The 27,819-nt window shown below is 42.2% G+C and overlaps 1 protein-coding gene across 4 annotated transcripts in view; it reads left to right on the top strand.

Moving 5' to 3' along the window:
- ARMC3 (armadillo repeat containing 3) overlaps positions 1-27,819 on the top strand; it is a 125,495-nt gene that overhangs the window by 89,143 nt on the left and 8,533 nt on the right. For 2 of the 4 annotated variants that reach the window (XM_019532108.1, XM_019532087.1), the window contains 7 exons: positions 7,511-7,760; positions 8,943-9,079; positions 12,206-12,374; positions 14,591-14,691; positions 16,433-16,534; positions 20,650-20,739; positions 24,565-24,768. In XM_019532108.1, the coding sequence (XP_019387653.1) occupies positions 7,511-7,760; positions 8,943-9,079; positions 12,206-12,374; positions 14,591-14,691; positions 16,433-16,534; positions 20,650-20,739; positions 24,565-24,768 (1,053 nt within the window). The remainder of the gene's footprint in view (positions 1-7,510; positions 7,761-8,942; positions 9,080-12,205; positions 12,375-14,590; positions 14,692-16,432; positions 16,535-20,649; positions 20,740-24,564; positions 24,769-27,819) is intronic. The other 2 variants (XM_019532093.1, XM_019532099.1) reach the window with 2 other exon arrangements.

The following is a 27,819-nucleotide window of genomic DNA, read 5'->3' as shown; positions in this document are numbered from 1 at the left end:
CGCCGGTACGCTTAGCCACGCCTATCACTATGTCTTATTTTCGGGGTATGGCTTATATTGCGCAAATACGTAGAAATCCTGCTACGGCTTATTTTATGGGTATGTCTTATTTTCGGGGAAACACGGTACTAGTCGCAGGCCTGCCACCTCCTGCATTGTCCGCGTGATTTGAACAACGAGGCACACAAATTCATCCTTCCTGGCCTGTTTCCCTGTGTGTCCCATTGCTCAAGCTGCAGGACAATGCAGAAGGAATTTGGGACACCTATCCTGAGGGATGGAGTGCCCTGGAGTGCTCAGGGTAGAAAGGACTCCTAGGCTGGCTATAGCAGGGAGTGCAGGTTGATTAACTTGTCTAGAGACCACTCTTGAGAACCTTGCAGCAGCGCCAGTGCCCAGGGGCTCACTTTCCCTGGAACCACTGGTGTCAAGTGGGATGTATTATCCCATGATGCTTTACCTACCTCTGTAACAGAGGTAGTGTATGGTGTGTCAAGTGAACAGAGATCTGGGCCAGGCACCTCAGGGCTGAGTTCCTCTGAGCCAGCATGGGTGGCTTTGAAGTAAAATGAAAATTTTGTTGGGTTTCTAGGCTCCTTCAATGAACTATCCAGCAGACTGTGCTATGTTCACCACCACTGGGGCTGTAGGAGTCTTGTACACACGCCCTTGGGGCTGTAGGACACATGACACTGCTGCTGTCCTGGGAGTGGGAGGGAGTACTTGAAGTCAGGCAAAGGGTGATGGCTTGTGGGCAAGGAGAATGTAGGCCTGTGCCCAGGCTGGCCCAGACCAAGGGCAGTGTAGGTGACCCTGGGGTCATGTCATTTGATGGGATGCCTCACAACACTTCCCCCACTGTCATATGCTGGGCCATATGCTCTATGCCTGCTCAGCCTAACAAGGCAAAATGCCATTCCCAGACCCCTGCTGTACCTACTCTGTCTTTGGTGGTATATCAGTGCTGCATTGACCTTGGGAATACTGCTGGCCTCCAGTGACTGGAAGCTTCCACATATACGTGGATAAAGGCCCCTTGGTCAAAGCTCTTCTGTACCTCCAGTACGCCATGTTAGAGAAGTGTCTTGGCCAACCACCTCAAGTCGCTCCACTTCTTTTAGATGGACTCTACAGTCCATCTCTGGGCTCCCATGGGGTTGACCTGCTGCTGAAATTTTCCCCACAGGCAGACATGCTCACTGTGGGGGTCAGAAGGAATCCCATCCCCCTCAGGTGTTGGGCCATAAAGTCATTGGTGGGCCTGTAGCTCCTCAGAGATGAAGTTTTGGTGATGTAGAGGAACATCATGGGACTTTCTTTCTGTCTTCTCTGCTAAGTTGGCTCTGTACCTCAGTGCACAGCCACTGTGTATCTAGATTAGGGGTGTGTGTAGAATTTAAAATTTCCTGGGCTGTGCGCCAAAAGGGAAGCAAAATCAGCTGAATCTCTGGGCACCTAAGTTGCCCTGTTTCAGACTTCCTAACTTAATCAGCTATGTGGGCAGCAAGGGCTTCTCCTGTACAACCTGGGACTGAGAGTAAGCAGCTTACCTTTTTTTAACCCAGAGCCATGCATGTCTGAGACCATCTTCTTATCAGGGATGCTTTTTTCTACAGCTACTGAGAGCAGCTCCAGATATTGTGCAACCTACATGAGTGATAAGCAGCTGACCAGGCTTCAAGAGTGGGTGCACTGCCTTTCTTTATGGGAGGGCAGGTGTGAAATTGTCCTCTAGAGACATCTCTGCATCTCCCAGTGTATATAATGAGGGCACTCATAACCCTCGGAGCAGTAAAATCACACCTACATTTTGGTCATGTACCTGCAACATATACAAAATCTACACTAATTTGCATACTCAGCCAAGTTAATAGGATTCTGCCTATTGTGTTTCTTCCTTCCAAACATCTTATAAAAACTGATTTTCTTATATGTGCCAGTCATAGTTTTATTACAATTGAATTGAATTGTACACTAAAAGCAGTGATTCAGTTCTTTTGTTTCACATAAAAAATAGTGCTATCTTCCTCAAACTTAAACGTTTATTCATTGAGCTGAGAATTATTTTTCTGGTAAATTACAAATATGTTAATAAATTTGTGAGTTGAAATCCATTTTAAAATGGTTTTTTTTTTTATGAAACTTAGTATTTGGTGACAGACCTTTAACTCTGTCCTTTGGTAACACCATAAGAGAAAAACTGAAAAAAGAAGTCTTTAAAAATTAAGTTTTATCTAGTCTGAGACCATGAATGCTAAAATGCATTATTTATAATTGTATGATTATAACATGGCCTCATTACAAGGCTGTCTGTCTTAACTTTGTATTACATACCTTAACCTTAACATTAAATTAATTTGTTTAAAGTTTAATGTTAATTCTGAATTATTTAACTTATAACATTTATTTTTGGATTATGTTCTTGTCATGATTTTAGTCATAGATTACAGCCTGAGATTACTCTCAGATATTGCTCCATATCCATGAGGTTTTTGTCTGAGAATACTGCTAGAGGGTTTAAAGAAATGACCTGGTTTTCAAAGGAATACAGAAGATGCTTTGTATATACAACATAATCTTTTCTGTCATCTTTTTTCCATTCTCCTGGTCCTTTCTCCTCTGTAACTGTGTAACTTGCTTCTTCTTGAAGCTGTAAAATTGAATGGAAAATGATCTCAGAATTTGTATAATTTACTATTTTGCATATTCAGGCTTTTTTTCCTAACCAAAAGTGAGCCTCTCTTATGCCTGTAAAACATAATCCAAACTTGGGGCTGGTGCTGAAGTGTGCCACCCCAGGGAGGCCGGGAATGAAGCATAAAGCAAATGTATCCTAGAACTCTGGAAGAAGCAGAGAGAAAGTTGTTGCTACAACATCCTTGGAGAGGAGGCTTCTCTCCAGCTCCTTTGGAGAAGCTAATCCTTGAAGATAGGGAAGAACAAGCACTGTGGCGCCCGAGGTGCCTCCTTCCACAGGGCTTTAAGAGGATAAAGTCCTATACATCCAACTGTAACACTGAGTCTACTGGTAGTGTCCAGTCTCACAATCTTTAATGTATTTATGCCTCCACACTCCTCTGAGGTAGGGTAGTACTATAATTTCTTTTTTTTTTTTGCACGCAGAGAGAGAGCAAGAGAGAGAGAGAGAGAGAGAGAGAGAGAGATAGTGACTTGCCCAAGATCTAGAGACAGACTGTCACGGCAAATAATTGCCCAGAGGTCTCTCTCTCAGGCTGATGCTCTAACCATGGGACTGTCCTTCTTCTTTACAACTCTCATCCCCAATTACGCAACTGTGCAGGGCTTTTCCTTAGGTTTTTAGTCCCCCTAAGTATTTAAGTACCTCAAGTACCTCAATTCCCATTGTCTGCTAGTATGGGGTTTTTTTTTGGTTTCTGTTTTTTGGTTACTAGTTCTTTGGTGGGAATTTTTAGTATTCTTTAGAACATTACTTCTGGCTCTCTGGTGTGTATTACTTAATTAGACTGTGGCAACAGCAAAACCAAATATACCAAGTTTCAGAGTGTACTTATACAAAAGTCAAACCCAGGACTGAAATGTACAGGTCTAAAGTTCTAACTGATGTTACCCCTCTTTTCCATTGGCAGAATGAAATTTCTTGTAATGCTCATGTATCCTTTTATCAGCAGTTTGATATACTGCCAAACCTATTCAAAAACTTCAAACTTCTCTGTTGCAGGAAAACAGTAGGTATACTGGTAGTGGGGGAGTTGGGGTTTTTTTTAGTTTTTAGAGAAAGACCAGAGATATAAATAAGAAATCACAAGAAAAAATTCAAATTGCCATCTGCACATTTTCTGTGTTAAGAGCATTGCCAACTTTTTGTTTAATAAACAGATGATCCTAATGTAAAATTACTAAGAAAAGATAGTAAGTTGGACATATGCCTCAAATCATTTGATCAAACATCATATATAAACTTATGAGAGAAAGGACTCAGTTCTTAACAGCATGTTTCCAATAGGAACACTAGGATTAATAGTAAAAAGAAATGAGGTGCTTATTGGTGCAGATGAAATTAGAAATCCATCCAGTCTAGCATGGAAGGGGGTCTTGGCAAAAAAGAGAATTAATGCCTTAATATACAGAAGGAACAAGTACCTTAAAAGTGTTTTAAGGAAGTAAGCTCTAGGCCTACCTGTCTGGTTTTGTCAACGGTTGATAGACTTGTATGTTCCCGGAAAGTGTCTGTAGTGGGCTGGTGGCCTAAAATGGTATATATTTCCATAAGAATGACTGAGCTTTTCTGGGAGCAGGACAGCAGTTTCTTCCTTGGTCCAATCCAAGTTCTCTCTTGGGGCTTGAGTCAGGAAAAATCAAGATTTGAATACTTTAACAGGTGATGTCACCAGCTACATTCAGGATTTTTTCTTTATTCCAGATGTTGAATAGGGAAATGATAATGAACATTTTCTGTATATCAGTGGTGCTCCAGGATTTGGCTCTGCAGGCCAGATGAATAGTGCAGGAGCTGGTCTGCAGGCTGGATCAAGCCTGGCACCACATGCTGGAATTGGGCCCTGGGACCCCTGTCCAGTCTTGTATGTTGGGAGCAGGCCCTGTGCACCCAATCTAGCACACAGACTTTTTGGGAGCCCTGCAAGTCAAATGATGGGTGTCAGGGGCTGGATCTAGACTGCAGACCAGTGGCTGAATACCAGCAGTCTACATTATTCTTATTTCCCAGTTTGTACCAGCTCTTTTCATTAGACATTGCTTTCTAAAAGATTAAATAGTTCTTTCCAACTTGGGCTTCAGGGTGAAAGTTATTTGGGTAGCCCGGAGTAAAATATTTGCAGTATTCATCTTGTTTTCTGGTTTTTCCAATGTGGTTGCTGTTGCAGAATGATTTTTAAGAAACTTTTCACGTCTGAAAGTTTCTCCTTGTAGGCAGAATCTTATTTCACGGCACATGCCCAAATGGTAGTTTTCTAGCCATCTGACATTTTTGGCATGTACGCATATTGTGTGACCCTACTCCCTATTCAGTGTGAACACATAAGCATCCATGCAGCTATTGAGTGTGCCCAGTAAGCTGTGCACTGGCCAGACACGTTCATAGCTCTGCATGTTTATTCAAGTCATGAAGTTCTATCCAGCAACAACCCATGATTAGTAGAGCTGTGTGAAATTTCACTGCCAGTTTTGTTTCAATGCTGTTTTGACTTGTTTCGAGGTCAAAACAGTGAAACTGAAATGAAACAGGTATTGTTAAAACAGCCTCGAAACAAAACGAGGCAATTTGGAATGTTTTGAAGCTGTTTTGACATTTTGCCCATAGGCTATTATTGGGAAGGTTGAAACAGCCTATAACTTTGTCATTTCTCACCGGATTTGGATGGAACTTGCAGGAACAGTAGCTCCTTGTAAGGGCATGAAGTCTGCCAAGTTTCAAGGAGATACATGTAGGGGGGTTGGGAAAACTGCACCCCAAAATCTTAAAAGCAAAACTCATGTCACGTGTATGTGTTAAGCCACAGCAGGGTCAAAACTACATGCATGCTAGCCCCTAATGAGGCCACAAAGCCTGCCAAGTTTCAAGGAGATAGGTTCAGGAGTTTGGGGGAAATTGTACCTTAAGCTGTGGACAAGCAAAACTCATGACATGAGTGACACTGTGTGTTAAGGCGCAGCAGGGTGAAAGCTGCAGGCCTGCTAGCCCCTGCTGAGGTCACAAAGTCTGCCAGCTTTCAAGGAGATAGGTGCAGGGGTTCTGCATTCTGGGGCCCTGCACCCCTAGCTGCTGACAGGCAAAACTCATGACACGGGTGCTTGTGGGACTGTATCTGTGTTGAGGCAGAGCAGTGTGAAAACTGCAGGCCAGCTAGGCCCTGCTGTGGCCACGAAGCCTGCCAGCTGTAAAGGAGATAGGTGCAGGGGTTCTGGGGCTCTGCACCTCTCGCTGCTGACAGGCGAAACTCATGACATGGGTGCTTGTGCAACTGCTGCCTTTCATCAGGCAGCGGGACTGAAGATCCCCATCACTTGCCACCACAGACCTGCGGGTAATAATTGACCACAGTATGAACATGAGCTGGCAGTGCAATGCTGTAGCCAGCAGGGCCAGCAATACCCTGGCATGCATCAATTGGTACATTGCCAGAAAAACCAGCAAAACTATTGCAAAGAAGTGATTCTCTTGCTCTACTTGGCTCTACTTGGCATTGGTGAGACTGCAGCTGGAGTACTGTGTTCAGTTCTGGGCTCTACACTCTAACAAGGACGTGGTAAAGCTTGAGAGAGTCCAGAGAAGGGCTACCCATATGATCAGAGACTTGCATGGCAAGCCATATAAGGAAAGGCTGAGGGACCTGGGACCCTTCAGCCTGAAAAAGAGACGGCTGAGAGGGTACTTGGTAGCGGCTTACCGCTACATCAGAATTGTACTTCTAGGGCTCGGTGAACAACTGTTCACCAGGGCACCCTGGGGGAAAACTTGGAGTAATGGTCACAGACTCCTGGAAGATTGTTTCAGGCCTATTTCAGGCTTAACATTAGGAAAAACTACTTCACAACTAGGGTGTCCAGACTGTGACCATCACTCCAAGAGGTGAGAGCACCAAAAAAAGGAGCTGTCTGCAACCTCTCCCTGGAGGGCAGAGCAGGGGTGGATTGGCCCACAATGTAGCGAAAGCCACGTTCTAAATCAGTTCTCAGCTGCAGTGTGAATCTTCTAGGGATTTTTGAAGCTCAGCATGCTCTAATCTTTTTCCTTTCAGCTCCCACATCTTGCCCTGATACAGCTTCCAGGGACTACAGTGTATGCCCTCACTGCCCAATGCAGTACCATGTGGAGGTACCTGAGCTAGTTCAGCTACTAGAAGCAGTATAGCAGCATTAGTACAAAGTGCCACATAGGCTTATTTACTCTACAGAGCTCTTTAGTCAAGAAGTTACACTGCTTATAGTACCGAAAAGCTACCTCATTGAGAGCTAACTCAGGTAACTATACAGATCACCACATTGAGAAGAGGTGATGGAGGACCGCTGCACTAGATTCATGGCCACCCAGGTTATCCCTGACACTGGGAAAATGAAGATTGCAGCCCAGGAAAATAAACTATATGTGCAATATAGTTAATAGTGAGAAAAAAAAGAGATTGATTTCAGAATTACTGAGCATTTGCTGATCTTCTTGACTAGAAGTGGAATTGGACACTAAATAACTTGCTTAAGACCTCAGAAGGAGGTCCATAAGTGGGGTTGAACTCACATGTTTCAGATCTTATCACCTGTTCAGATTATGCTTCTCTGTTTTACCCAATGAATTCTGTTTAATTTCTGGTACCAGAAAGAGTGTTTTTCATGTTTGTTGCATTTACATACAGTAATTTAGGATATAAACAATCACTATTGCTGTTTTCTAATATTTTATTCATGTTCTGCTGAGATGCAGTATTGATTTAGTTTGTAAATTTAATACATTAAGATTAAAAACATATATTTGACTTTAAAGTAACCAAGATTTCCCCCTCTCCAATTTTACTAGTTCTGTCGCCGAAGCTGAAGGAATTGAGCCATTAATAAATGTCCTGAGTGCTAAAAGAGATGGGGCTGTTGCTAACGCTGCGATAGTACTAACAAATATGGCCACACAGGAGCCATTACGTCTCAGCATCCAGAGTCACGGCATTATGAATGCAATTGGAGAACCACTGCAGTCTACCAACAGCCAAGTACAAAGCAAAGCAGTGCTTACTGTGGCTGCATTTGGTTGTGATGCTGATGCAAGAACTGAGGTGAGGCTTAGAAGTAACTCCTGTCTGTTTTGTGAGATGTTGGTTATTCATTACATTTCTTTTTTTAAAATCCTGATGTTTGTGTTTTTCTGAAAAATCCTTCAGTTCATATAAAGTATGTCATTTTGTGCTTCTTTAATGGATAAAGTTTTATTCTGGCAAGCTCTGTTCAGGTTGTCAAATATTTAGGAGTTTCTCTAATCTTGATTTTCATTGCTGTAGATATTTGTAAATTAATTGGGCTGAATTCATCTATTGTGGAACGCCTATTTCAATGAGCTTTCACCACATATGTATGTCTAGATTCCCAGACTTGAGAAATAGTAAAAATTAATGTATGCGTCCAACAGGACTCTCAGTCCTATTTTGAAGATGGGAAACCCTTATCTCCTTTGTTCTTTTATTATCTACCTCAAGGCTTTGGTGTCATAGTGACTGACCCTGTGATTAATGAGTGGCAGACATGACTACAGTAAATATAATTCAAACAGAAGGTAATTTTAGTGGGACCTAGTAAGTAAGCCTGGGCCTACCTATTTATCAATAGACATGTTGTCTTCTGTTCATTATCCAAGGATGGTGTCTCACACATTCACACACCATAAATTGGAGCCTTCTCAAGGGTCAGGGCAGCTGGGCAGGTCATGAAATAGGGGCATGGGATAATCCATCTATCTGTCTTTATATATTTAAAACATATCTCACTAATAAAATCAGAATGAGTGATATTTCCAGGAGAACTTTGGAAAAATATTGTAGCACAAAGGATGGGTATTAATAACATCATATGTACAAGGGAACACAACATTTATAGATATAATGATGTAAATTAGTTGTCAGGGGCATCAAGACTTAGAAAGTGCTGTACAACTCTTCATGGTGACCTCAGGATGCACAGTATTTAGAGTATAATATAGTGGTTGACAAGACCAGAGGCAGAATGGGAATGCATATGTGTAGGTCCAGCCACACTCAAGCTCCCTTCAGGGTCAATATGAGGGCATGCAGGGATATTCAATATGAGGGCATGCAGAGATATTCCTCCTTATATAACTGTTCTTCCAATCCCCTCCATCTACTTCTATATTTTATCTAAGGGCTTTCAGATGGGGGCTTGCACAGATCCACATTTCTGGGTTGAATGTAACCCTTCAGAAGCAATCTCTTTATGTCTGTTTCTAGTTAAGAAATGCAGGTGGACTGGAACCGCTTGTTAAGTTGCTGCATTCTAGAAATGAAGAAGTCCGAAGAAATGCCTGTTGGGCTGCTGTGGTTTGTGCAAGTGATGAACTAACAGCAGTTGAATTATGCAGGCTAGGGTGAGTAGAAATAGTATCAAGAGGTGGGGGGGATAGTGTTGTCAAAGACTGACAAAGCTTATGTTTACATATTTGTGCCTGTAGGCCAAAGTTAAATGTGCATTTCTTGAGCAGAAGTAGTTCTCACAACATAACACTTATTTCAGAGGGAATGTTCTTGATTCTATATATCAAGTGTACTGAGAAAAACAGTACCTTAAATTGGGCTCTACTTGTCCAGAATTCTAGAAGTACAGTTAGTGCTGATATTATGACTGAACCTAATAAAACTATGAGTTCACTTTTAATATGAACCATATCAACAAAATTAGGATTTACCATGCAGAGATCATATATTTTTTAGACTACCACTTGGCACATCTACACAAGGTGCTAACTGTGCAGTAGCTAAATAATAATGCACAGTAGCATGTCACAGCACTGACAGTGATAATATGCTTCTGTACAGCATTATTAGGCTAGTGTGCAGTAGTGTCACTTAAAAGGCGTTCATGGGCACTACTGCTCAGTAACTCCAGTTACCGAACATTTATTTAGTACTTATTTATACAAGTACTAAATAAATGTGTATTAATCACTGTGTAGACATGCCCACTGTGGGCCAAATTCAGCTCACACTGAACACATTTCATGAGAGGAGAATCTGGCTTCCATATCCTAATGTAATGTAATGAAATATCCTAAAAAGTAGCTGTGCTGGAACAATACAAAAAGTATACTGTGCAAGGGAATTACCATATATAATTCCTCCTCAAAGACTGCAGCTTCTGCACATCAAGCTTATACATGTGCTCTGGGAGTGGGCCAGGGGGTGCTTTAATTAGAGCAGCTCTTGGAGCTGTGGCTGTCAGAGCCACTCTAATTAAAGTGCCCGGAGTGTCTTGTGTATCAGCATCCCTGAACTTCAAGATGGTGGTGGGAGCACTTTTTGTAAAGCTTATCAAACAAACTTTAGATAAAGTGCCACCACTCCCATTCTGAAGAGCAGGGGCACTGATACATGAGATGCGGGAGACTGCTGGAGCACTGTAATTGCCACATTCCAGCAGACTTGATTAATCCAGTCTGCTCCGCCACGCTGAAATTACAGTGCATCTGAGCAGCCTTCCTGCTCGTGTATATGCACCCAAACGTTTCAGCTGAGGAAATGATGTTAAGCTGGAGGGTTTATGACAGAACCAGAACTTTCCAGAATGATTATATATATTTTTTACTATAAAATGCATCTAACTCTCATAGCCCTGCTATTAAAACCCGTACTGGATACTCACCAACCTGCTCCATTTGGACCCCACCATGTTAGATAAATGTACTTTCTGGTTATTCAGGTTTGGTTGACAGGTCTGTAATTCCTTGGCTCTTCCTTTCTCCCCTTTTTAAAGATGGATATTATGTTTGACTTTCTCCAGTCTTCAGGGACTGTCCCTGTTCTCCATGAGTTCTCAAAAAACAATCTCTAATGGTCAGAGATTGTGTTAGCTTGTTCCTAAAATACTCTGGAATAAATTTAATCAGGCCCTGCTGACCTGAATATATAATGTATCTCAGTATTTTTAATCATTGTTTCCTTGTTCTGGTCTTCATTTTTGTCTCCAAGTTGTTAATATTAATTGAGCTAAGCTTTTGATCATAATTAACGACTTTTGTGAAGACTGAAGTAAAATATGCTTTGAACATATCCAACTTCCCTTTGTTATCAATTATTTGCTTTCCTTTTCTGTTAAGTAATGCATCTATGTTTTCCATCCTCTTTCTCTTATTTCTAATGTGTTTATTATCTTTTCTTATTGTTTTTTATGTCCCCTGCTACTTGGTAGCACTACAAATGAACATCTGTCCACAGCCTGACACAGGCCTTGCAAAGTGCTCTAACATAATTATTTTACTTCAGATAGCACAAGAAATATAGTGGGTGCAGACAGAAGTAACAGTTGAAACTTCTGAAATGCCTTTAAAACATTTGAGAGGGCCAGTTGTACAGATGTACAAGCCCACTGCAAAATGGCTAAAACACTCCAATATAGTACCTCTTGAAATGAGTTACTATTCTGGAGCATTTCAGTTTTTGTTACTTGTGCACTGGGACAAGGAGCTGTCTAGCTTTTGAGTCCTGCTCTGAGTCCCAGGGCACTGCCATGTCCCTGCAGGAACCCCTGCCAGACCTTTGATTATCCCTGCTGCTGCCAGAGCCAAACAGGAATCAGAGCTGAACTTGCCTCCTTATTCCCCTTTCTCAACAAGACCCTTGCTGACTCCCAGGGTCCTCACCAGATCTCCTCTACCACTTTGCTTGAATGAGAGGAGAAAGGAGAGGTTTCTGGGTTTGGTGACTGGACAATTGGAATCCTGGTAGCAGGAAGCTCCTCCCACCCACCTCCTCCTGGCACTTACCTCTCCACTCTGGTAGTCTGCTCTCCCCTCTACCTTCCCTCTCTGTGGGAAGTAGCCTGGGGGGTGGTGGTGGGGGGCACAGTCAGAGATCATTGCAGCCTCCTTTAGTTCCCCTTAGTTGGTGCTAGCGCAGGCTGCAGCGTTTTGAAATGTTCCAGCTGGGAAATGTCACCAAGCTTGTCTGTATGTCCCCTAGGTGAAATAATTCCTTTTTAAACATTTGCAAGTGCATTTCACCCACAGATTCCTAAAACACCTATATGCCTGCCTCGCTTTCCTTTCCTCTCTTGAACATTCTTTGGGATTTGGATCCATATCTTCCAAAGAAGCCAACATCCTACCTCTCACACATGGCCTTGTGGAGTTTTTCTTTCAAAGTTTGCCACCTTATTCAAGGATGCAGTTGCTCTTTTGTTCTTCTCAGGTTAGACCAATTAAAAAATCAACCTGTTCAAGGATAAATATGTTGGAACCACTCCTGTCTCTATGCATGAAAGACCATAAAGCAAAACACAGTAAAAAGATAGTCACAAAACATAAGGATACAGAGTTCCTAGAATTAAATTGGCATGAATACTTCTTACATAGATAAATACCTGAAATTGTTATTTACTACTGGTTAACTTGCCAAGTCCTTATCTGAGTTCTGAGTGTGTTTCCTTATTCTCTACTTTTACTCCCTTAATGATGGACTAATCCCATTAATTGAACAATTGTTTGTATTGTGTTGTACAGCGCATTAGATATCCTGGAAGAAATTAACCTGTCCATGGGGCGCAGAAATCACTTCAGTGAAAGAGCTCTGGACAAGCTACTTGATAACAACCTTTCACAAAAATACAGCCAGATGGGGTATTTATCATTCAGTAACATCATTACTGACAGCTTCTATGATTATGGTCAGGTAAATTACTTTAACATTAATTTTAAGATGCGTGATGGGCCTTGTGCTTTAGTCCTTAATTAGGCAGAGTAATGAGCTTGTGACCTCTTAGTGCCAGCAGAATATGAAGGAGTCAAAGCAAGGGCCACAAACTGACCCCCTGAAATTGTCTTGCATTCCTTCTAATGCTGATACACATGATTAGGTTTTTAATTTCTTTCATTCACAGTTGATTCCATATGTGTTGTGATGCTGCTCTCACAGAAGAAATCTTTATGATCCCCTGTATGCTGTGCAACCTGTCTCCTTTTCTAGATCCCACCTCAAGACATTCAACTGTGTTCCTGTTTTCTTTTACCACAATATAACCTGCCACCTAAAACTTGTCCTTTTCACAAAAAGAACTAAGGAACTGGTACATGCACAGATCCAAGATTTTGAAAAGGGGGTGTGGGCTATAGGGGTGGGTGGAGCCATCCCACTCCCAGGAGGGAGATCACACTGCAGTAGCCTATGCCAAGGACTTTTTTGAGTCCCCAAAATAAGTAGGACTCCCTTGCCTCTTTACCCCCTACCATGAAATGACTCATGCCTCCTAAGGCTAAGGGGGGCATACAGACCGCCCACAGGCAGCGGCATTGTTGGCAGCGGGGACGTGGCGGCGGCAAGCGGGGACTGCCCGTAGGCAGCTGCGGTGACATCAACGGTGAGGGCAGGTCAAGCAGGAACCACCCAGAGGCAGCTGCAGTGATGTCAGCAGTGAGGCTGGGCCAAGTGGGGACCACCCACAAGTGGCCATGGTGACATTGGCAGTGAGGGTGGGCCGAGTGGGGACTGCTTGCAGACGGCCGCAGTGGTGGCGGTGGGGGGTGTGTGTGCGGTGACTGCCCACAGATGCTGGTGGCAATGGCGGCAGCAACGAATCTCAGGGGGTGCATGTGCCCCCCATACCCCTTCTATGTGTCGCCTATGCCCCTTACCTCACTCTGGGCAGCTCCTACCCTCTGGCACTCAGCAGCACCTCCATTCCTCTCCCTTTTTCCCCTTCCCTTCTCTAGCAGGGGGTGCTACTAGACACAGGAAGGGGGGGATCAGCCTCCCACCACTGCTGTCCCCCGCTGGTCCAGGGGAGGGGAAGCCCCACAGCTGTTTCTGCCCTGCTCCAGCCAGGGACAGCCATGAGAAGCTCCATGGGGTGTTAGGCTCAGCTGAGGGCAGCGGCAGGTGGGTCCCCCCCTTCCAGTGTCTGCTCCTTGCCCAGTCCCCCACTGGCCAAGAGCAGACTCAGGAAGGGAGGACCACTCACCAAAGCTGCAGTCCCTGGCACAGCCAAGCACTCAGCATAGCCACTCCCCACAGTTGCAGAGCTGAAGAAACCCAGGGGTGAAGATGGGGAACAGGGACCTATCCACTGCCAAAGCTACCAAGCCTAACACCCCATGCAGCAGCTCCCAGCAAGCCTCAGCTGGAGTGGCATAAATGGCCTGGAACTTCCTCTGCCCTTGTCAGCTGGGGCAGTGGCAGGTCCCCCACTTCCTTACCTGCTCTCTTCTTGGTCCCTGGGTATCCCCACCAGGTTGGTGCTCCAGCTGTGTTTTGGACTCTGCAGGGGAGCCAGGCACCTGTGGCTGCAGGGAACTGGAGTCACCAGCAGGGGAGCTACACTGTTGAAGCAGAGTGCAACTACACCACTGCACCCCCCCAGATCTGCCCCAGATATATACATAATTGAGTGTGTCTCTCTGTCATAGCATTCTTTCCCAGAAAATGCCACTTCCATAAATACCACCCCTACTTTGTCATCTAGTGTTGGGTTGTTTTTAAGTTGGGAATGGGATTTTCAAAAGTGTCTAACTGACACTCAGTGCAATTGTGCTGCCTAGTTACTTAGGTGCTTTTGAAAATCACAAGCTAGATTTTAAAGACTTCAAAAGCACGAACCTGCCTGTCTTTATTTTAAACTTGTTCAGGATGCCATATTAGTAAGAATAACGACACTTACAGTGTTGTAAAGTAACTTACATTGTAGTTACTTTTAAAACATCTTCTCTGTGACAGGTAAATGAAAACATGATTTTATATATATTTAGATGCATTTGTAATTTTAAGTTTTCGTGTTTATTCTGTTAAATATTTGGCATCTTAAATTAATCTTTTTAACTTATTCTTTCAAAGTAAGCTATTCACCTTTAGTGGGATAAAATATCTTGTCTCTTCTAATTAATTTTTTTTTGTAGGTAAAACCTGGAGTGAAACTTTTATCTTTGGAGGAACTAAGTACACAAGAGCTTAATGATCGTCGAGCTGTAATCTTAGTTAATATTAAACCACCAGAAGTGTGAGTCACATTTGCTTTGGATTATTGAATTTTTTTAAATAACTTGGGCTTTTCACTTTGCCTTTCTGATAACCCAGTAGTGCTATGATATTTTAGCTTGAATTTTGTTATCTGCTTTGTTCCTAATATTGTTTCAGCTCTTACAAAACAATAATTCTGCATTTTATAAAGAATGCTTATAGTTGCTTATTTCCTTTGAATAGAAGCAAATTATTCAGTTGCTTTTACTTTCTTATACTAATGAGCACTAGAAGCTCCTCAGTGTAGCACCCTCTGACTAATTCCTGTGTGTGTGTGCACACACATGTGTGTGTGGGGTGGGGGGGCAGGACTCCGAAGCTTTTAGCTAGAAAAGCCAGTATCTGTATTACAAACCAAGACCTTTGGGTGAGTGGTGCTCAAAATCCAGCCCATAGACCAAATCTGGCCCATGGAGCTTTGTCATCCAGCCTATGGGGCTCCTCACAAGTCTGGAAATTTTGTAGGAGAGGAGCTGTGGCAGCATTGGTTGCCATGGCTTTCAGAGTCAGATCCAGCGTGTGGGGCCAGGCCAGCACATGGAGTTGTTTTGTGGAAGGATCTGGTGCATGCAGCTGGGCTGGCATTCCAGATCACACCCATGGACTAATACCACGTGCCAACCCCATGCTGAATCAAGCCTACAGACCAACCTTGTTTACAGATCTGGCCTGCAGACCAGCCCCACACCACTCATTCAGCTTGCATGGCTGAAAGGTTGAGCAAGACTGCTTTAGCTGAATTCCAGTCTCTGAATTGCAAAGAAGCCACATTAAAAACAAACAAATAAAAAAAAACCAGCGCTTTACTTTAAACTCTGCTCCTTCCTGGGTCGAGCCCAGCACATGCCCAGAAGAGGCAGTGTGTTAGCTGGATCTGGCTCACCCAACATCTGTATAGATCAGGCACATTAGTGGGGCTTTTTTTGGCACTTTTATCTAAAACTGATTGAATCAGCTTTAGATAAAAGCTTTAAATTGAATCAGCTTTAGATACAGACTCTAAAATGCCCTGCTGAAGCGCCTGACCTATACTGATGCTGTGCAGCAGGGTAGAAGTAGCGCTCTGGTTCCTCTGGTAAAGTGTGTTGTTTTGTGTTTGGGTTTTTTGGGTTGTTTTTTTTTTTGGCAGGGGGGTTATAATGTCTGCAAGCAGCCTTGTTCATTATCTTCCTCAACCAAATGATTGGAGCTTTAAGCAAAGATAGGACATAGCCAAACAGCTATGCTTGTAGAGGGTCTTTACTTTTTGTGGTGGAGTACGACCACCTCTTTTCCTATGCAGATAAAAGTTCACTTAACAATTCCTGCTAGATTTCAAGATTGAAATCTGCCTTCGCCTCACTTAATTTATTTAACTGTAAATAATTTAATCTTAACAGCATCCCAGATTATAGAAGGCTTTGTCAGAATTTTGTAAATTGTAAACCCTCCCCTTTTCTAATCTCCACTATCACTACCCTCCCTTTTTAATTTGTATTTAATACAGTAGGTCTTTGAGAGATCCTCAACCTCATCACTCTTTGCAGTCCCCTAAAGTTGTACTTGATTCCATCAAATATTCTTTCTTTGCTTTTGTCACACACGTATAACCCTATCATCAGTATGCTGGGCACAACAGCTGAATAATATTTTACTTCTTGTATAAATATGTTTGTTTTGTTTTAAAGGTAAAATAAGCCTATTAGTATGCAGTAATGTAAAAATACCTTGTATTATTTCAGTGCCATTACTGTGGAGGAAAAATTACAAGATCTGGTTTATGGACGAGCCGTAAATTTGTCACCATCATCATCTTTTAGAAAAAGTAGTAAAGAAAAAACGAGGTATGATTTTTGGATTTATTAGCAGTCACTGAACTATAAGGGTGCAGACACCTGAATTTAAACAAGGTTTAATGACTTTTATTTGTTTAAAAGCCAATTTGAATGGAAGGGAAACAGTTCCTAAATTTATAGTGATGCTTTCTTATTGTGATAATATAATGATGGGTATTTTCTTAGGGAATGTAAATGTACCCTTGGACTCATTTCTCTTTTCTGCCTTGGGGAGCTTTGAGCCCTCATCTCCCATATATATTCTGTAACCACCAACTTACAGGCGATTTAGGGTAGGATTTTCTCAGTCTCGGCTATTTAAACTGTTCCACTCCGCATGAAATAGTTAAGTATTCATCAGGACAGAGCGGGGGACAGTGAGCATGACTATGGCCTACCAGTAAGGGCACTTATCTGAGCTAATTTCAAACTCTTTCAGGCAGAGAGGATTGAACTCTAGTATCTCATATCTTCTGTGCTCTAATCACTGTGGTATTGGATAAAATTGCAGTTGCACCACCACCCTGATGACAGTAGAGAAAAGACAAACCTAAATGCCTAATTTCAGGGTTCAGGGATCAGGGTTCTCAATCCTGATCAATATAGCCTTCCATTTGTGTTCCAAAGTTAGGCGTTGTATCCCTTGATCAGTGTGGTATAATCCGTGTCCCCCACTTTGACATTTACGTAGTTTAGGGAGCTCTCCAGGAAGCATCCTAGCTTTTGTAAATCTCATTATTAGGTACCTCAATCTCCTTATATGTAAGGAGCCTATGGCCGAGATCAACATAGAATTTAGGCACCCAAAGTGGGGCTTAGGCAGAATGTAATACTTAAATCCAAGAATACAATCCTCAAAAACTCAATGTAATCCCTTAGGAACTTTAGGGTTCCTATACATGTACTTGGGGGTGGTAGGGAAAGAGAGAACCACCCTAATTAAAACACCTCACCATCATATGTATTAAACATCTTGCTTTTCAAAATGGCTGTGGGGTGCTTTAAGTAAAGCTCATTTGATGGAGTTTAGTTAAAGTGCCCTGCAGCCATTTTGAAACACAAGGCACTTAATGCAGGTGACGGTGAGGCATACTGGAGCGTTCTAATTGGAACGCTCCAGCAGACTCGATTAACTGAGTCTGTTCTGACGCTTTCTAATTAGAACGTGTCAGAAGACATCTATAGGCAACCTTAGTTTTTGCCGAGAATGTTTCAGTGCCTAAAATTCTCCTTCTAGCCATGCCAAGAGCTGTTGCTGTCTATGCAGGGCTGAGCAACATGATGCATATTTCACACTAAGTCTGATTTGGGAATCGCATTCCTCCACCAAGTCACTTGAGGGGTCAAAACCAATAGGTGTGCTTAGAGCAGGCCTAACACACATAGGACTAAGTTCTATGCAAAGCACAATAGCCAGGGCCATTTTCATTCAAAAAGATTGACCATCGTGGTAATTAGAGCAGTGGCTCAGAATATGTGAGACCTGGATTCTCAGTCTGGCAGGATTCAAATCCAGCAGGAAGGATTTAAGAAACTGTTGTCTTTTCAAGTTTCCTTCTGCCAAGCTTAGATGGCCCTCTGCTTTATATGCCAGCTGTTGTGAATCCCATTCTGAAGTGCCTACCTCTCCCTCTGAATCACAGGGGGAGTGCAGGTGCCTTACTAGGAGCTCTGGATTCTAAGCAGTAGGACACTGAAAAATAGGTGCTAGATCTAGCACTAGGAGCCAAAATTTCATTTTCAAAAGAGGTATAGTCTTTAAACAAATGTAAAAAGAAAGTGTACATACAATATGTAGCCCTGCTCACTCAAATATGATGTAGAATTGGAAGTCACACAAATAAGTTGTAAGCCCAACGGAGTCCTGTCACCCTTGTCCCCAAATCAAATTGGGCTACAAATTTATTTCCCCTTCAGTTGAAGAACTGTTTGAGGAGGGGCTGTTTCCTCTCTATTCTGTTGTCATGTGGGTGCTGGTTTGAATACAGAGATCTGTTTAGTGAAGAATGTAGCTCAGAGTCTCTTCCTCACTCAGGCTTTTATAGATCTTTTCATCTCCTTTCTTCTTTGGGTCTTTTACAGAGAGGGGAAGGAAGAATAATTCAGACATGCCTATTTGTAGTGTCACAAAAAGAGTGTGGTGGGGGCATGCGAGGCTTATACACTTGCACTGTTCCCTGACTGGAGTGCTACAAATAAAAGACTCCAACATGTTCCTGATAGGCTTCCAAGGAAGGAACTGATCGGGTTGCTTAAAAGTCGCCTGTGGTGGCAATAGCTGATCAGGAGGAAAAGGGTAGGGAGAGCAGAGGACTGTGGGATGCTGGGGGCCTGAGAGGACCCCTGTAGTTTTACATTTAACTGTACAGTTGTTATATGTGATGCTACCAAAGGTAGCACTGCAAAAAAGTTCCTGTTTGAAATGGTTTTTTTTTTTTACAGCCTGAACATATATGGACACTCATATGTGTAACAATATAAGGGAGTATATAGTGCTACAAAAGTAAAATGTATCCAAGACCCAAGCCTGATGTCTCATTTTTTGGTTAAAAGTAAAGTTTTCTATAATGTCAACCAGGAGCAGCCATTTCCCTTGTGGTTCCTGCTGATGTTGGGCAGGAATAAGAGAAGAACCATGGATGCCTATACATGTGCGGGATGCCTGCTCTGACAAGTTCTAATTAAAATGTGTTGGAGCAGACTCCCTGTCATGTGTTTTCAGCATCCCCACATTTCAAAATGGTGGCAGGGGCACTTTAACTAAAGCTTGTTGAATGGCCTTTAGTTAAAGCACCTCTGCCACCATGTTGAAGCGTGGGATGCCGAATACACAAGATGCTGTGGGTGTTTTAATTAGAACAGCTCCCAAAAGTTTCTGTAATTAAAAAACCTCCTCCCATGATTCCTATACAGACACTAAGGGAAGCAGTTTGGTAGCTGAATCTACCTGCTTCCCAGGGATCAGATGTATCTGCATCTGCTTGCTTGCTAATGTTGAAGTGCTTGGTGGCTATGTAAGATGTTCTACATGTGTAGGAGCATAGGAGGATTTAGGATTTTGAAAAGAAAGGTGCAGGTGGTGTGGTGCCTCATCACATGTAATACCACAAGTTTTCTCCAGCTAAAGAGAAACTAGAAGCTTTACTAATACGTTAGGGACCTAGTGCTATATTATTCATTTTAAGATCAAAGTAAAAACAAATATAACTTATTAGAATGTGTACCAATCTGCTAGATTATATATTAAACTTGAAAAACACAACAAAGCAAACATAGTCTAAAGGATATTGTTTTATTAGACCTGTTGTAATTGTAGCTAAATGTATATCTCTTATTCATATTTATAAAAGAAAATCTGTCCTTCTTGAACATCTTTTCTGTGCATCCAGAATTTCACTGTCAATCATTTCCATACCTGAGTTAATGTTCACCTGAGTTAATATTACACCTGCGTTAAGGTTTTTAGATAGAACTAAAAACAGTCTGCAGGGCTGTGAAACAGAAGAGAGAAATTACCAGGAATAGCTAACAGGCAAGAAGAAAGGATAACCTGATTAATGGAATATCAAGACAATTAGAAAGGGGAGAGGGTCATTAACACCTGTGGAGTGAAGGGAGCTTAGGAGGAACCAACTGTGTATTATAATGAGCCATGAAGTCAATAGACTTCCTCAACACTGTCTGAATGCTGCTGCCTCTCTTGGGCAGTTGGTTTTAAAGTTTGGATGGAGCAGGAATCAAAGAAGGGGTGCAACTGCACCATTGCATCCCACTGAATCAGCCCCTGCACAGGAATAAGAATGTAGAATAACCAAGGCACTTCCATAGATAACTGCCAAAGCAGGTCGTGGATGTGAGAACATATAGAAATAGATGTTTTGGTGAGTGGAGACTGTCAAGGAAAAGACAACCTGGGAAAATGGCAGAGACAGGGGAACTGTCTCCAGTTTTTGCTCAGGGCTTATCCAGAAATCATGCACCCTCCTTTTCTGCATACGTTTTATGGCTGGAGAATTTGGTGACTTTTAACAGGGATTATGTGTTTGTGTGTGTAAACTGAAAATATTGCTCTAAGAACATAAAGAGAAAGTGGGCAATGGGAAATTACCTTATAATTTCAATAGTGCAGTGGTATCTCCTGTGGACGAAAAACAAGAGTCTTCTGGACGACCTTCTTCACTCAGCAAAGGCAGCACTAGAGAGAAAGGATCCAGGTATTATAATTTGGATGATGTATTTTATTTTAATTTATAGCTTAAATGCAAATTATTGCTAGATAACAGCTACGGATTGTTAATAGGACTCTCAGGTCTGACGGAACTTCTCTTGGTGCAGGGCACAAGGGGGTGGTCAAATGTGACTATGTAATATGTTGGCTTCCCTTGGTCCTAAGACAGTGGCGTCCAACTTTTTGGCCCTACAGGCTGGATGAGTGGTGTGGGGTAAGTCTATGGGTTACATCTAGTCTTTGGCCTGATCGAACACTGCTGGATAATACCCCAGTCCTGCATGCTATGTCCTGGGTGTGGGTGTGGCCACATCCTCAGCCCCATGTCAGACTGGCCCGCCACCCAAGACCTGGCGCACCAGATTGAATCTGCTGCCCTGCTGCTGCATATACTGGATCACTCCAGCCCAGGCCCCATGTTTGCTGGATCAGCCCCTGGCCCAGCCCTGGCCCTGGCCCTGGCCCCAGCTCCAGGTCCATGTACATTGGATGAGGTCTGCTGCCTTGGCCTCATGTGTGCCAGAGTGGCACCTGGAAATTTGATGGTGGGGGAGCAGCAGCAATGTTACTTGCTACTGCTCCCCCAAACCACATTTCCAGACCCTTGGGGAGCCCCACAAAGTGGATCACATGACTCCCTACGTCAGATCTGGCCCAGGGGCTAGGGTTGAGCATACCTATCCTAATGTTCAGTAGGCTAGTATAGCTTCCTTGGCACAACCTAGGACTGCAGTCATTTGTGTCTAGCCCTACAGCCAGTTTCCTTAACTGCTTCAGTAGCCAAGACACCAGGTTTCAGCAGTTCCTCAGGAAAGCCCCTTGTTAAAGGGTAGGTAGTAGGGTGACTCTGGGGACTCCCCCATGCTAGGGGAGTCACCAGCTGGCCCGCAGCAACTTGGCTTTATGGCCCTTCCGTACTAACAAAGTCATTACTTGAGCTTTATATGCTTGGCAACTACAACATACTTAACTTCAAATGCAAATCAGAGAAGGAAATGTGGAGCTTTGAAAGTAGAAATCATAGTGAGAAAAAGTGTCATAAGCTAGTTTACAGATGAGACTTGTTTTCAAGGCTGTGCAGAACTATATGCCTTAAGGAGAGTGGAGGAAGAGAGCCCTTTGGCATGGGGTGTACTTCAAACTCCTCTGGACTTCCCTGTTCCCTGGATGGATTATCCTTTAGAAGGCACTTAATCAGCCAGTATTTCTCTTAATGAAACTAGCAGAACATAGAAATAAAGAAGTTGTACTATTGCTGGTTCTGTGGACAGCTTTCCTGAAAAATATGTTAAAGACAAGCTTAATTTATAAGCACCTACTGGGAATTCAGTTTTTCTTATTATAGTATCTGTTCTCAGAAAAGGAAGGCATGGTCTGTCTTATACAACCAATAAATACAGATGTAGAACGTTTTTACTCCTTACAGTATAAAGATATTGCTCTAAATTTTTTCATATAGGTAGCCAGTTCTGGACACTATGGGCTGTCTGTGGAAACTTTGTATATCTTCTTGGTAGTGCCATCACTGATACTGACTAACCCTCAGAGATGCTGTTTAGTCTGGGATCAGGGGAGCACAGCATAAGGTGGCCAAAACCCATATCATTCATCCCAGCTGCTCCTTTAATCAAAGAGAAGAGGAAAGATAAAAACGACATAGAAAGGGGTGTGCTGGTTCTGTGCCACTTGGGGATTCCACTGTGTCCAGGGAATCCCTGGAGGCACTATTAGAGAAACTTTCTGTCCCCTTTGCATTGTATAAAGCAATTCAAAGATGCTAAAACAGAGCTTGGGATCTGGCTCAGCAAAAATAAAGTGTTTGTTTATCATGAGGTTAGTGTAAGATTTAAGGTGCCCTTGGCTAGTTATTTCTTAGATTTTAAGTGTACAGGTTTTATTAGTAATGCAGCAGATCACTGCTTCAACAGCAACCGTACCTCTTTTGAAACAAAACATTTTGAAACAAAACATGAAAAATGCTTCAGCCTGCCCAGGGTAAACTTGTTCAGATACAAGGTTTTGTGCAGTCAGAAACAAAGTGATTATATAATTTTGAAAGTTGTGATCAGGGATTTTGCTTTATAACCCCTGTGTCATTCATTCTGAATCCATATTGTTTTTAATTTGTGCAGCATGCGGGATTCAGCTGGAAGCAAACAGCTGAATCCAAGTCTTAAATGTGCTTCGAGTTTCTCGTATCTATCTTCTGTTGATTCTTTTACAAAGTACACTGAGCACACTTTAAAACAGGATGATTTTAAAGATGTGCTAGTGTTATAATGTGACTTAAGAGGAAGTGCAACTAACATTGCTTGCTGAAAATCTTTGAGTGATATGTAGAAGAAATGCCTGGCTGACTGGTAGTCAGAGACTGATGATATATTCAACATCAGTTTTGATCAATACACTGTGATCAATTGCACATTTGAAACAAAAGGAGTCTTTAATATAGACTTTGAGTGCATATGTCTGCTATGCTACCACTTTTAAGGAAATATTTTGCAGAATTATTTTACTCCTTTTGTAGAAGATGGTCAAAGAATAAAGACCTGTAAAGATGGAAGCAGAGCTGGGTGTTTCAGTAGGAAATTAGCTGCCTTCTCACACCCTTACCACAAAGTGATGGACTTGATGCAGGAATCACTGGGTAAAAATCTCTGATGTTTGGTTTGCAGTGGACTTTTCTTTATTTCTCCAAGAATACCAGAAATACTGGAAATTTACAACATGTACCAGAACTTTTAAAGACAGGGGCAATTGGATTTTTTTTGTCAGACTTCAGTGCTGTCTGCTTCTGATTCAAGTTGAATTATGAATAACCAATCGTTGAGTTACAAACTTGACTTGTGCATTGTGAATCTCAAATTCTTTGAAGTAAGACATGACTCTTACAACATGTGACTTCTGTATGTTGCTATTAATAAACTATTGTAGAGTATTTCGCAGCAGAGACAGATTTTGACACCATATACATGGTGCTTGGAATTTTGTAATCTATGCTATGTTCAATGACTTAACCTTTGTGATGATTTAGGAGGCTTCTGATGTGCTCAGGCTGCCTGTAAAGGTATGAAATGTGTGCTCCTCTTTCTGAAATATCTTTGGATGATATTTCCAGCAGTATATCAGTTTCTATGGTTGTTTCATTTTCAGGCCTAAACTTATAGTATCTTTACATTTTTGCTAGACTTCTAGGATTGTCATCCCTGGTTATGTGCATTTCTTAACTTATGAGCACCAGTGAAGAAGAAAGAGAAAAAATAGCAAATTCTTTGGTTTCTTACAAAACTTAATGGTACATGTCATATGGTAGCCAAAGTTTGAAGTAGCTTGCTTGATACCAGTTCAGGCATTTGGTTGATTTCCTGATTGTTTGTTTGAAGTCTCAGACTTCTTTCAAGTGAAAACTTTATAGCAATTTCATTGTTTTTAAATATTAATATTGTATATGAAAAAAAGTTTGCAAGTACTATGCAAAACTGTCTCATTGTTAATGCCTTTATTTACATTGGCTGAGTCTCCCACTGCAGACCACCAAGTGGTATAAATAATGCTTGGCAGGGGGAGACACATTGGGTAAATAGAAGCTGTCTAGTCAGGATTTTTCGAGCACAGACATGCAGACAATGCCATGTTGTTCCTAAATATCAAAGCACTTTCCATAACTACTCTCTGTGGATTCAGAATTGGGTTTTCCTAATTCCCTCTGAACTAGGGTTCCCTGATATATCCCAATACAAAATCATGCAGCTAGAATTTGAACTTTTGAGAGAGGGATTTCAAAATAACTATGTATTGTTTTCTTTGTAAGGAAAGGGAAAGGAAAAAAAGAAGAAGAAAAACCAAAAGAAGAAGAAGAGTTCCAAATTGCACCTAAAATCCAGGAGGAAGTAACTCTTGAAAAGTTACCGTGGCTACCACCATTTGACTTCATTCTACTGGATTACATTAAGGATGCTTCCAAAACAATTCTGCCACTAGCAACTACCAAGGAACAAGTTGTGGCACTTGCACAGTAAGTACTGTATCATGTTTGAAAAAAAAAATACAAATGAAGCTTAGTAGGGAATAGTGGTCTGACCCAGGAATATTTTTGAGAATTTGAAAGTTTTCCCATTCCAAGATGGAACAAAAGACAAAAGTTTAAAAAACGTCATGGACTTACAATCCAGAGCATTATAGTTTAGTAAGGTGAAAATATTTCAACCCTTTTATTCAAATTTTTACTGCAAATAACCCATATTTCAAAACAAGAAGCCATTTTTGAAAAATGCAATTTTTATACAAAATGGTGGATGGAGACATTTTAACAATTTTGAATGTCTGTTTATTTTACAAAATGAGAAGTGTATCTGACCTGACCATTTACCACAGTTTTCCTTGTCTGCCTTTTAGTCTGACATGTTTTCTTGTGTTGTCTTGAACATCCCTTATCAGTTATGTCATTTTTCACCTTTGGTTTCCTGATTTTGTCCCTGCAATTTCTTGCCATTTTTTGGTGTACTTGCCTTTCCTTCCTTTAACCATACATGCCTCTTTGGACTTAGCTATGAAACTCCTTGTGTAGCCACATCAGTATTTGTGGTGGTTCTTATCTTTTTCCCATGTTGGAAGCCTTCTTGATGAGTCTCCGATACTGCATCCTTTAGGAATTGCCAAGTGTCCTGGACCTCTTCAGTCTGTCTACCAATTGGATCTTACCTACTATCTCTCTGAATTATTTGAAGTCTACCCTTTTGAAATCCAGTTTCCTTATTTTGCTAATCTTCTGTTCCTTAGGATCATGAATTCTACAATCACTTCCTCACAAGTTTCCTTTGTAATAATTCTTCTTTATTGGTCAGAACAAGATCCAAGATATATAACTCCTAGTTGTATTATCAACTTTGGGGAACAGAGAATTGTCTTCTACACGTATTAGGAACTTACTTGACATTTTGGGTGAAATCTTGCTGCTCTTTATGTACCTATTCCAGCAGTATAGTGGCATTTTGGTACTTAGTACAGCTTGTGATTCCGTTACCTTATATGCCCTGTAGTATGGGCATATAAACATGCACACACACACTGAGACTGTGCAGTTGGCTACAAAGTGTTCAGGCAAATATCCAGCTATGCACACTCCTTTGGTGGAAAAGGAGTGTCCTCCCATGTCTTAGCCCAAGCCCCCTCTCTTCCTTGCCCCCAAGCCATCTCTCTGCATCTCTTTGACTTCTTACCACAGTGCTAGCCACTATATCACAGATTATGATCTAGTCCTTCATCCAGGGCACTTTTAGAAGCTGAGCCATTCTACTTTGAATTTACTGTTCATTGGATAACCTGGATACAGAGTAATGCACATGGGAAGTTCCTGCCCCATTGGAAGTAAGAGTCCGCTCCCTTCCAGAGCAGGAGTCTTTTCACTGATCCATGTGTCTTTTGGCTTGGCCTCTATCTCTGTGCTCCACATATCTCCCTCTCTTGGGAAATATGTACTATGACTTGAATTCATCCTGCTTGTTCACCATATGCATTTATATGTATGCATCAAAAATACCTTGCAGCTACCATACTGATTTCCCTTTTTCTTCTTTTTTTTTCCATTCTGCCCAGGAAATTATTTAGCCATTCTTCAGAATTAAGTCTCTTCTCTCTTGGTATTGAATGCATTAAAGTGAGTAGGTTTTCTCTGCCATGTCCTACAGAACTTAGTTTTAATCACTCTTTACTGTGTTACCCAGATGACGCCTGAAGATGCTTTTCCATCTCTGAACAGCAGTCCTCTTTCCCAGATCATCAACCCATTGATGAAGAATCCAAATCCAAAGCCTTGTTGTCAACACCAGCTTCTGAGCTATGTGTTTTTTCTTCAGTAATGAGAGGGTCCCTGCTTGGGCCTTATCTTCCAACAGAGAGGGTCAATGAGAATGTCACCTTCACACCAAACCTCTTTATACTCCTGTCTAGAGCCTCCTGATCTGTCAGGGTTATTCCTAGTAGTATCATTGGTACTCACCGAACAACCAAGAAAGGGTAGTGGACTGATATGATGATGAGCTCTAACAATCTCTCTGTTATACCCTGAACTTATGATCCAGGCATGCAGCACATCTCACAAAATTCCAGAGTTGGATGACATTTGGGTGCATGCATCCCCCTTCAGGAGGGAGTCCCCAAGCACCACCACCTTCTTCTCCCTCTTCAGCATGGTGATTATGGACGCTCTCTTCCTAGGGCCATGTGACTCCTGCCATTTGATCTGTGGGGTATGTCTCTGATCTCTGCTTTCTATTGTTTCCTCTGTGGTATTCTCACCAGTAGTTCCTGTGCAGAGTCTGAAAGTAGTATCTTACTTCTATCTGCATCTCGTGAACTCAGGTGATCCTTTTGGCTTATCCTCTCATTATTAAATGCGACATAGCCCTCCCTAAAAATTGTTGAACTAAAATGATGCTTGCTACCATCACATTGTTCACTCTGCCTGCATGTTATGCTCTTTTTTCCTATCCTGTATGTTTACTTTGCAAGCTTTTTGGGACGTAGGCTGTCAGTGATTCTGTGCCAGTATAATGCAGAGCTGTGGAACTGGTGGCTTCTGGTGGACTGCAAGCCACACGAAGCCTGTGAATGGTTAACTCATGGCCTTTAGGCTCTTGTCCAGGCACTGCTTCCCCACATCTCTTCTGCTGCCCCTGCCCCTATTACTGGGGTCACTAGGCTCCCCCTCCCTTCTCCAGCTTCTGCTTTCTGCTTCTGTCCCTGGGGGCAGAGCTGCGCAGACCAAGAGGTCTGCAGCTCACCCAGTATGGAGCCCGAGGAGTAACATTCCAGACAACTACAAAATTTGATAAAACTTGTCTTCATACCATGAGTATTCAGCTGGTGCAAAGCAGGGTGCCAATTCATGGTCATGTGTCAGACACACAGAGGTATTGCCTTATTATCATTAATCTGATGAAACAAAAGGAAAAACGTAAGTGAAAAGCCTTCTACTTGGGCTTTACTTTGTATGTTCCCTTTTAAGCCACAGCCTGCAGAGAGGGAGAGAGAGAGAGAGAGAGAGAGAGAGAGAGAGAGAGAGAGA

The sequence above is a fragment of the Crocodylus porosus genome, unplaced genomic scaffold (genome assembly GCF_001723895.1).
Source record: "Crocodylus porosus isolate Cpor-Errol unplaced genomic scaffold, CroPor_comp1, whole genome shotgun sequence".
NCBI lineage: Eukaryota > Metazoa > Chordata > Crocodylia > Crocodylidae > Crocodylus > Crocodylus porosus.
Note: the sequence above shows the minus strand (reverse complement) of the source record. Positions and strands in the feature narration are given on the sequence as shown.